General features: G+C 51.8%; 1 protein-coding gene across 6 annotated transcripts in view; it reads left to right on the top strand.

Annotated features, from left to right (window-relative positions):
- Positions 1 to 1,084: 1,084 nt before the first annotated feature.
- The window catches only part of rbl2 (retinoblastoma-like 2 (p130)), a 13,412-nt gene continuing 4,403 nt past the window's right edge, over positions 1,085 to 10,093 (top strand). The window contains exons 1-20 of one of the 6 annotated variants that reach the window (XM_042226674.1): positions 1,085 to 1,220; positions 1,334 to 1,454; positions 2,139 to 2,655; positions 3,444 to 3,574; positions 3,959 to 4,159; positions 4,297 to 4,361; positions 4,676 to 4,804; positions 5,528 to 5,688; positions 6,254 to 6,318; positions 6,479 to 6,650; positions 6,729 to 6,892; positions 6,964 to 7,252; positions 7,484 to 7,645; positions 7,811 to 7,975; positions 8,259 to 8,367; positions 8,475 to 8,729; positions 8,803 to 9,002; positions 9,085 to 9,261; positions 9,559 to 9,630; positions 9,729 to 9,819. In XM_042226674.1, coding sequence (XP_042082608.1) covers positions 2,518 to 2,655; positions 3,444 to 3,574; positions 3,959 to 4,159; positions 4,297 to 4,361; positions 4,676 to 4,804; positions 5,528 to 5,688; positions 6,254 to 6,318; positions 6,479 to 6,650; positions 6,729 to 6,892; positions 6,964 to 7,252; positions 7,484 to 7,645; positions 7,811 to 7,975; positions 8,259 to 8,367; positions 8,475 to 8,729; positions 8,803 to 9,002; positions 9,085 to 9,261; positions 9,559 to 9,630; positions 9,729 to 9,819 — 2,746 coding nt within the window. In that variant the 5' untranslated portion in view covers positions 1,085 to 1,220; positions 1,334 to 1,454; positions 2,139 to 2,517. Of the gene's footprint in view, positions 1,221 to 1,330; positions 1,455 to 2,138; positions 2,656 to 3,443; positions 3,575 to 3,958; positions 4,160 to 4,296; positions 4,362 to 4,675; positions 4,805 to 5,527; positions 5,689 to 6,253; positions 6,319 to 6,478; positions 6,651 to 6,728; positions 6,893 to 6,963; positions 7,253 to 7,483; positions 7,646 to 7,810; positions 7,976 to 8,258; positions 8,368 to 8,474; positions 8,730 to 8,802; positions 9,003 to 9,084; positions 9,262 to 9,558; positions 9,631 to 9,728; positions 9,820 to 10,093 lie in introns of those variants that run through there. The other 5 variants (XM_042226673.1, XM_042226676.1, XM_014338285.2 and 2 more) reach the window with 5 other exon arrangements.

Genomic DNA, 10,093 nt, shown 5'->3' with positions numbered 1-10,093 from the left:
TTTAAAGTTTGGACAGTGGACTTCTTTCGCCTGCGTACGAAATAGTATCTCAGTGCAGCAGTGGCTTGTGGACTTTTAATTGTGGGATGTTTGGTTTGTCAAACAAAAGGAATTGCCACTACACAGAGCTTTCTTCATGATGATGCATAACAAAAATAAAATTACTTGAATTGATTAATATGATGATTATTTTAATGAGGTAGTCAGTTGATGAGTGAAACTTTATTAGAAAATCATTAAACGGCCTCCTTGTGTCACATTTTATACCACAGCATATGAAACATATCTAACAGTATGGTCAGCAGAAATGCAAAGAGATAGAAAATTCTTAAAAGGCCCTGCAGGTGGCGCTGTGTGTGGTTGGCTTGTGTCCATCCTGTGAAAGCTGAGGTCTTTCTGGCGGTGGGCAGCTGTGTGTTAAAGGAGTTCGGTCACTGACCTTGACGACCTGCAGTCCCGCTGCTGTCCAGCAGGGGGCGAGTCCTCTGAAGATTGACTGGATAATGAGTCTCCTGCTCAGCTTGACCTCTGACCTCAGTGATGAGATTCTGGTCTCAGTCATTGGTTTCAAGTCTGATTCAGGCAAGATGGGAACGAGAAAGTCAGAGGAATGTTTGGGTAGCACCTTTAAATAATTTTCTCACCTTAAAAACACAAATCAGTTCATTCAGGAACCAACAGCACACTGCAGCCTGATGTATAGAGATGAACTTTAAAGGACAGTTGGAAAAATTACAGTTCTGAAGATCCACGGAAATAAGGCGATAAACTTGCCAGCGTTAGTGTACTACAGACCTTAAAAACCAAACAACACTCAAATAGGCGACAAAAGACCAAGAAAACAACGTAAAAACACAAGAAAATTACTTCCTGTTACTTTAAAGAAGGAAGAGTTATCAAAGACTGTACAAGATGCACACATATGTGAAAGGATCTGAAGGAGACTTCAGAATTCTTAACATGTGACAACATGTGACTATGGCGTGTTACAACAGAAGAAGGAACCTCCGTCTGTGCGGCCGGCTGAACAGGAAGGAGACGAGGTTAAACAACGAGTGACAGAGACCTGCAAGGCCGTCGCTCCAGACGAGATGCATGTTTCTACATCGATGTGAGCCGCTGAGCTGGACAGAGAGAATGCAACGATAATCGACAAAGATTAATCTCAGGATGGAGTTTATATCAGCACTGCAAGCTTTCAGTAGCTTTAAAAAATGGTGGTAAGATCATTATAATGAGTCTGAGTTTCTGACACATTCCTAAAGTGATGACTTCAGTCTCTAAGTGAGTTTATTGTTCTATTATTCTGTCTTTAACACTTTATTGAAAGGAGCCGCTGCAAGAAGAAGACGAAACATTTAAAACTTTACAATAATTAACACTTGATTGCATCGCAGAAAATCCAGCATGAGGTGAAGAAATGTGTGCGTGAGTTCTGCGTGTTCAAATTAACGGTAAATTAACTTTATGATAATAACATTTTGTTGAGGACTGTGAGACAAATGCACGAGTCTTAAGTTCATTAAGACCTTTATTAGTGATGATATTTAAAGGTGTAGAGTCATCTCCAGATTCTAAACAAAACTACAATCAATTTATAGAATCTGAGATTTAATTCAACACATAAACAAAGTGCAATAACTCTGACTAACATCTTTATTTTTATGACTCGTTTGGGTTCCTATCTGCTGTTTAGTGAATGATCTCTGTCATCTGCATTGATTTCCACACACCCACAGTCAGGCGGTGTGGTTCAGGCCTCAGCTGATTATTAAAGAATCTGAAGGGTTTGTGTGTACAGTGCTACAGCACAGCCAGGATGTACTCAGGGTCTAATCTGCTGCCCACAGTCACAGTTTTGTGGTAACTGCAGCATTAATCTATCAAACTCTCCTGAGATATAATGACTGCTTTCCTTTCACACACTAATGTCGTGGTTGAGCAGCTTTATTTGGGTTGTTCTGACAGCTGAGTCTTTGTCCGGTTTCATCCTTCGCTTTCACTGCACTGTGAGGACCTGTGCAGCAGTTTAATGAGAGCCGAACAATGGGCGCTCATTTAAACGTTTGCACAGGTTTGTGTTTCCCGCCTTTTACCGATCACAGATTTTACAAAAGTTATAATTTAACGTTTTTCAGATGGACTTCCGGGCGAGCGGAGCGCCACACCGGCGAAAAACACAAAACAACCGGAAGCAGCACCAGTGTGATTGACAGGTGGGCTCACCCACTCACACTCAGCTACGCACCCTTAGTGGGCGGGGCCCCGCTACGTTATTTGTGCTATTCGCTAAAGCACGTACGCTGAGACGTGACGTTTGACGCTGTGGCTGGCAGCCGCGCATGCGTGCGTATCTGTCAGTCAAAGGACTTTTAAATGGCCTCGCAGGCCGGGAGCCCCGGTGCTCGGTAATAACGCCGTTATTCAGGACATCAGCCCCGTGAATAGCGTGTCCGCGCGCCGCGGGAGGCCCCCTGTGCCCGGCGGGGTCGACACTGTCCGGTCAGTGCGGTGAAAATGAGCGACGAGGACGAAACCGCGCAGAGAGCGCGCCGCGGGTTCGAGGAGCTCTGCAGGGCGCTGAACATGGACGAGGAGGCGAGCGGGGAGGCGTGGGGGAGCTACGAGAACATCAGCAGGAACTTCACCCTGGAGGTAAGCACGCTCACCTGGACAGGTGGCTCTGTGACGTGTTTCTGACGGGTCTCGGCGTCCAGGGGCAGGGGCGTGTCCCCAGGGGGCGGGCGGATGCCTCTTTAACTGTAGCGCTGTCGTTCTTCTACAGCAACAAGTATCTGAATACTTTTACTCGAGTACTTCGGTGCCCTGCAGGGTGTTTCCTCCTCCATCAGGTGAAGGTGGTGTTTATGTTGCTCCGCCCAGCAGTCCGAGGTATTAAACACAGTAATAATAAAGAACTGTGCTACACTAATGTCAGCATAACAAGTACTTTAAGTACTGTGAGTACTTGGATCTGAGCAGTATGGCGGTTTATTTTACTTCATGATGGCTCTAAGTACACTGAGTGTGACCATTAAATACCCAGGAACGCCTGAGGGTCGGGGTTTGTCGTCACAGGCTGAGGGGCGGAGTACACCTGAAGTTATTTATAGGTGTTTTTAGTCACAGGAGGCTGTGTGGAGTCAAACCTTATTTTGTATTCTTACATTAGATCTGCTTAGGATGGGTTCAAACTCAGGTTCAGGTTCCTGAGTTGTTTTAGAAAAGCTCAGGTCCAGATCATGGAGGTCAGCCTCGGCACAGAGCGACGTCACAGCCTGAGCTCTCTGCTCAGGGAGCAAGTGTTCACTACCGAAGGAAACGAGAGGGAAGGAGATGAGAGTGCTGTCCGTCCCTCGATGCGTCCTTCGTCCTTTTAAATAAAAATTATATTTATTCATTAACGTCTGCAAAGCTTCCTGTCATCTTGTTTCCTGTCGCAGGGCAGCGAGCTGCACTGGTTGGCGTGCGCCCTCTACGTGGCCTGCAGGTCGTCTGTGCCCACGGTAGGAAAAGGCACGGCCGAGGGGAACTACGTCTCTCTGACCCGAATCCTGCGCTGCTCCGAGATGAGGTCGGTGTGCCCCTCTCCACCTTCACACCCACAGAAACACAATCACTGATGACATAACGACACACGCAGGTAACCCAGGTGAAGAGAATCAGGGCGGGGCCAGCAGGCACAGTAACAGAGGCAGACCTTCAAAATAAAACAGGAAATAGACAAAAGACTATGAACGCGAGGGAACGCGAGAACCACTCAGACACACAAACAGCTGGAAACGAGCAGGAAAACTAAATATATCAGCTACAAAATATTTAAAATGATGAATAAATAAAAATAGAATAAAATGGATGTGCGCTCTGTGAAGGGTTTAGAGGCGACCACAAGGTTTTTATTACGTCATCTTCGTGGCTCGGCTCGCTCCTCATGTCCCCGCCCTCTGCTCCTCCTCAGCCTCATCGAGTTCTTCAGTAAGATGAAGAAGTGGCAGGACATGGCCGACCTGCCGCCGGACTTCCGTCAGAGCACCGACAAGCTGGAGAGGAACTTCATCGTGTCCGCCGTCATCTTCAAGAAGTACGTCCCCATCTTCAAATCCATCTTCAGGGCGCCGTCAGAGGAGCCGCCGCGAGTGCACCGCAGCCGCAAGCAGAGGTGGGACTGTGACCTCTGACCTCACCTTCATGCTAACCGCTCAGTATTCAGTTCTTTGGTGTTTGTTGGTGTGGTCGCCAGGCGGGGGCGGGTCTGCAGTGCTGCCTGGTAACCTATGTGCGCTCTTTGTTTTGCAGACGCCACCCGTGCACCGTGACCGAGGTCTTCAACTTCTGCTGGGTGCTGTTTGTCCACGCCAAAGGTAAGCACTTCCTGTTTAATGATGTCAGAGAAGTCCGTCACAGTGCCAAACCACAGCTCGTCACAGACAGGTGGAGGTTTTTCCTCCCCACTGTCGCTCACGTGTGTGGTGTTTCTCTGCGTTATTGTTGGGAGCTGCAGAAATGGGATAATAAATAATCAGAACTGTGAAGCTTCAATCTCGTCCCAGCAGTCACTCAGCTGGAACGCCAGCTCTCGGCGTGCGGCTCACTTCCTGCTCTCGGCTCTGGTTCTGCTCATGCACGCTGATGAGTCCGGTTTGCACCTCGATGATGTTTCTGCTTCTTCTTTCAGGGAACTTCCCCATGATCAGCGACGACCTGGTGAACTCGTACCACCTGCTGCTGTGCGCCCTCGACCTCGTCTTCACCAACGCCCTGCTGTGCAACGCCAGGAAGGACCTGCTGAACCCCGAGTTCAAAGGTGGCGTCCTGAGGCTGACGTACACATCGTTCCTGCCTCTGTTAACGTGCTGTTCGCGCTCGGTTTAGTTTGGTTGCTGTAGTAACGTCTCCAGTTCTTTGAATAAATCATGTCGGCTGCAGAGGAAGCCTGCTTATCGCTCACCTGCAGCATTGGGTCACACCTCAAATAAATCAAAGGTGGAGCCGGCAGCAGGCTCTGTCAGCGCTGCCCTCACTTCCTGTCGGGTTTCCTGTGCGCCTCCGTGAGGCCCCAAAACACCACGTGATCCCGTCAGGCACAACCCTGGAGCCGAGCGAGGTCAGACTCGGGGAGCTCGCCTGCTTCATTGAACACTCCGCCCACGAGCAGCGTTTCGGCATGAAACTAACATTTAAAGAAAGGTGCACGTTTAGAGGCGGGAGGGCGCGGTTCAGCCCGCTCAGGTGAGACGAGACGCTCCTGAAGGTTTGGGTTAAATACCTGCCTGTTAAACAGGAAGAAGGTCGTGCTGGCTGAACCAACAGACCAGCGATCAGGATTTCATTATCCTGGGATTGAATCAGCTGCAGTAGAACCAGGATTAGAGCTGAACAATATCATCAGCGCGACTGAGGAGGTGGAGCCTCCTGGGGCCGCTGTGGGGTTAACACACGAGGAATGAAAGTTTAAATGATGTTATCGTTAAAACAGAATTTGTGTGTTGTCATGTCTCCATGGTAACGCTGTCTCTCCGTCCCACAGGGCTTCCTGAGGACTTCGGCACCAAGGACTTCCGGCCGGCCTCGGGCCCGTTCTGCTTCATGGAGCAGCTGTGCCGGCTGCACGACGGCCTGGTCCTGGAGGCCAAAGGGGTCAAAGAGCACTTCTGGAAACCCTTCATCAAGAAGCTCTTCCACAAGAGGGTGAGCCACCTCCTCCCACACCTTCACTCAGGTGAACATACCTGAGCGGGTGCCGGGCCTCGAGAGCCTCGGCGAGGTTTCCACTGTTGGTTTGGAGCCCCTCCACGGGGTAAAAGCAGAATGACGGGCGTGTGTTTCACACGCGGCGTTAGTGAGGGTGTTGGAAAAGTGCATGTTAGTGATCTGGGTTAAAGCAGAGGGGTCAAACATAAGGCCCGGGGGCCAGAATCAGCCCTGCAAAGACTATGGTCCGGCCCACAGCACAGTCGGAGCAGCTTGGGACTGAGAACTGAGACTGAGTGTGAGCCCCGGTGTTGAACACGTCAGGGATGCAGAGTGCAGTAAAGCGAGCGCGTCTTTAACATGTTGGCTGTTTGTCTGCTCTGCAGAGCTCTGCTGATAAATAATAATCACATCAAACATCAGAAATCATTTAAAGTTTTATACGATTAAATGTAAATGAATAATAATATTGGTGGGTTTGGTCACATAGAGCAGCTTCGTACCTGCACAGGTAGGAACCGTGTTGGCGCTACACTCAGCTTCCTCTCGTGTCCGTTGGCAGATTCTCCGAGGAAAGGAGGACAGTCTGACCGGCTTCCTGGACCCCATGAACTTTGGAGACAGTCTGTAAGTTTGAAGGCCGTTCTGTGTTGGTTAATTGGAGCTGTTTACCTGTAGCAGGGGGTAAACTAAAGACCCACGTGTTTCTGACTCCGCCCCCTGGTGACGGGTCATGGTAACAGCACGTAGACGCCGCTGACCGCCCTCTGCTCTGATTCGCCCTCAGTTTGGCGCTCAGCCGCCTGTACGAGGAGCACGTTTTGGCCACAGGCAGCCTGGACGAGAGGATCTTCACCGGCGAGGGAGCGAGCGAGGACATTGGCACCCCGGGGCCCTGCCTGTGCGAGGGGGCGGAGCACCAGAACAGCGCCACCTTCAGGCTCCACACCAGCCTCGCTGTAAGACCTGACCTTGCCTCTTTTACGCTCTCTGATTGGTTTGCTTCCCACCTCGCTAACATGCCACCTCCCCCCCAGGCCTCGGCTCTGAAAGTCTCCACCCCACTGACGGGCAGGAAGTACGTGCAGGAGGGCAGCCTGGCGTCTCCGCTCTCCTCCGCCATGAAGAGCGTGGGGCGTCTCCACACGCTGCTGTCGGGCACCAAGCAGGGGCCGAGCGCCAAGCTGGCCGAGACGCTCAGGTACGTGTCAGCGTGTCTGACGTCGTCTTTAACTCTGACCCTTTCAACACGCCTGCTCTCGTTTCGCCCAGGAGCTGCGCCAGAGACCCGAGCAACGCCATCAGCCGGCGCCTGAACGACATGTTCGACGTCTTCTCCCAGCACTACGAGGACGGCGCCACAGACGGGGGCAGGGCCATGGGCAAAGGTATGCACGTAGCCTTGCATCACTGCACACGAGCGACCTGCTGTGACCGAGTAACATTTGTCCTCGCAGACATGGCGGTGAAGTACTTCCACCTGGCAGAGGCGCTCTACTACAGGATCCTGGAGTCAGTCATCGAGAGAGAGAAGATGATTCTGGGCGGCGCCGACCTGTCTGTGAGGGAAAACACTTATTTCCATTTTCAGAGCAACTTTGCATGAGTCACAGATCAGAATAATCCTTCTTTATGTCAGCCTCCATCACTGCTTCATCTGCTTCCTGTTTGAATGTTTTTCTCAGATTATCTCACATGCAGCCGTGTACTGATAAAGTCATCTTATAAAGTGTGTGTGTGTGTGTGTGTGTGTGTGTGTGTGTGTGTGTGTGTGTGTGTGTGTGTGTTGCAGTGTATTCTGGAGCAGGATATCTTCCACCGCTCTCTGCTCGCCTGCTGCTTGGAGATCGTCATCTTCTCCTACAGACCTCCTGGAGATTTCCCCAACGTGCTCGGCATCTTCCAGCTGCCTGCCTATCACTTCTACAAGGTATCAATACGCCCTCATCAAAAAGTAGGTCCTAACAAGGTTTGTTTTTCAGAAAACGCCAGATGATTGGATGGATGATGGATGATGTTTAGATGGATGATGGATGATGTTTAGATGGATGATGGATGATGTTTAGATGGATGATGGATGAATAGTTGGATGAAGAAAGCTTGTCGTCTGTCTCTGCAGGTGATTGAGGTGCTGGTGCGGGCGGAGCAGGGTCTGTTTCGGGAGGTGGTGAAGCACCTGAACCAGGTGGAGGAGCAGGTCCTGGAGAGTCTGGCCTGGACTGGCGATTCCCCGCTGTGGGAGAGCCTCCGTGGGGCCAAAGACCACGCCCCCAGCTGCCAGGAGGTCCGTCCATGTTTGATGATATACGTGTCGGTGTTTCCTTCTTTGTGCTTGTTTGTTCGTGTGTCCTGAGGTCAAATGTAACTGCAGACCTTCATGTTTGGTGGTTTCTGACTCTGGGTGAATAACACCTGCAGGAGGCCTCGCTGTGATCAGCTGATTCCGGTCCTGTTGATCCGTAAAAACGTCCCGCCTGCTGCGTGAAAGTCTCGTCCTCGCTTCTCCTCTTCTTGTTTGGCTGAACAAAGTTTCAGGTGTGTTTCATCAGCAGGTGTGTGTGTTTCAGGTGATGCCTCCTCAGTACCTGGAGCAGCAGGATGAGAGCAGCTCCGGCAGCGTTCCCGTCACTCCGGTCAGCCACGGCGCCGAGCTCAGCAGCAGCAGCACGCTCAAAGGTCACACACCTGATACCTGTCACACCTGCACACTGTGTGTGTGTGTGTGACTTCTGATGCGGCTAAAGGACTCTTGGAGCTCATTGGCCCTCCTCTTCCTCCTACAGGTGTGTCCCCCTCCCCAACCACCCTGTTGGACCGTTACAGCTCACCGCCGGCCAGCACGGCTCGCCGCCGTCTCTTTGTTGACCCCGTGGACAGCGAGCCCGGCCTCGCCTCCAGTGGCTCCGCCAGCACTGCTGTCGTCAAGCCCACCCAGGCGAGCCTCGTCACGGCCATCCCGGCGGGACAGACTGTGGTCACTATGGCAACTGCCACCGTGACCGCCAACAACGGGCAGACAGTGACCATCCCGGTGCAGGGTGAGGATCAGAAAACACGAGCCTGAAGGTGAAGGTGAGAAACGGCACCCTCTGACCTTTGACCTCTCTGCAGGGATAGCCAATGAGAGCGGAGGGATTACCTTCATCCCGGTGCAGGTGAGCGTGACAGGACAGGCTGGTGCCGCTCTGCAGCCGCTGCCCCCGCAGGCGCTCGCCGGCACCATCGCCGTGCAACCAGCCACTGTCAAGCCGGCCCCTAAACCGGCCGGCGGCGCGCTGAGGAAGGGCTCGCTGTCACTGTTCTTCAGGAAGGTACATGCTCGTGCACATGCTCAGTGCGGCTCTGCTTCCGCTGTGTAGGTGTGATTCGTTTACCTGCAGCGTTTCCTCCCAGGTGTACCACCTCGCCAGCGTCCGCCTCCGAGACCTGTGCGCCCGGCTGGACATCATGCCGGAGCTCCGGAGGAAGATCTGGACCTGCTTCGAGTACTCGCTGGTCCACTGCACGGACATGATGATGGACCGACACCTGGACCAGCTCCTCATGTGTGCCGTCTACGTCATGGCCAAGGTCAGTCAGGTTCTTCATCGTCGTGACAACGAGCTCAGAGATGTTCTGAGACTCACAAAGAAGAAGAGCAGGTTCAGTTCAGAAAGGCCAGAGGTATCCCACCTTGACCTGCAGGAGCTTTGAAGGGTTAACTCTCTGCCTCCAGCTTTACTGTCACTCAACTCTTGACTCTCTGGTAACAGGAAGCTGAGCACGCTTGTTTTCAGCTTTTCTGCTCGTCTTTGACTTGGTGCTGCAGGAGGAACGTCTCTGTGAGCTCTGTGCTCCAGTAACATGTGACCTGTTTGCTTCTGTCAGGTGACCAAAGAGGACAGATCCTTCCAGAACATCATGAAGTGTTACCGCTCTCAGCCTCAGGCCAGCAGCAATGTAAGGAACTCTTCCTCCCTCCAGCTTGCTGTGTGAGGAAAAACGAGGGGTGACGAGCTGCTGCTGATGTTCTCCGATGTTCTGTGTTCGTGTTTCAGGTCTACAGGAGCGTGCTGATCTCAGGGAGGAGGAGGCGTCACTCCAGCACCAACAAACCGAACCCGCTCACAGACGGCAGCCAGGACGCAGGTACAGACACATGACCTCATCCTGAGGTTGACCTCCCTGAGCATGCTCAGTCGGTTCAAACGTGTGGAAACATCAACTCCGTTAGCAGTGTGTGTTATTCTGTGTGTTAGCTGTGAGTGTTAGCGGTGTGTGTTAGCGTGTGTGTTAGCTGTGAGTGTTAGCGTGTGTGTTATTATGTGTGTTAGCTGTGAGTGTTAGCGATGTGTGTTAGCGTGTGTGTTATTCTGTGTTTTAGCAGTGTGTGTTAGCTGTGAGTGTTAGCGGTGTGTATTAG

Source organism: Haplochromis burtoni, unplaced genomic scaffold (genome assembly GCF_018398535.1).
Source record: "Haplochromis burtoni strain Fernald_Lab_line unplaced genomic scaffold, NCSU_Asbu1 Contig_222, whole genome shotgun sequence".
Lineage (NCBI taxonomy): Eukaryota > Metazoa > Chordata > Actinopteri > Cichliformes > Cichlidae > Haplochromis > Haplochromis burtoni.
The sequence above is the reverse complement of the archived record's forward strand: the minus strand, read 5'-3'. Positions and strand labels throughout refer to the sequence as shown.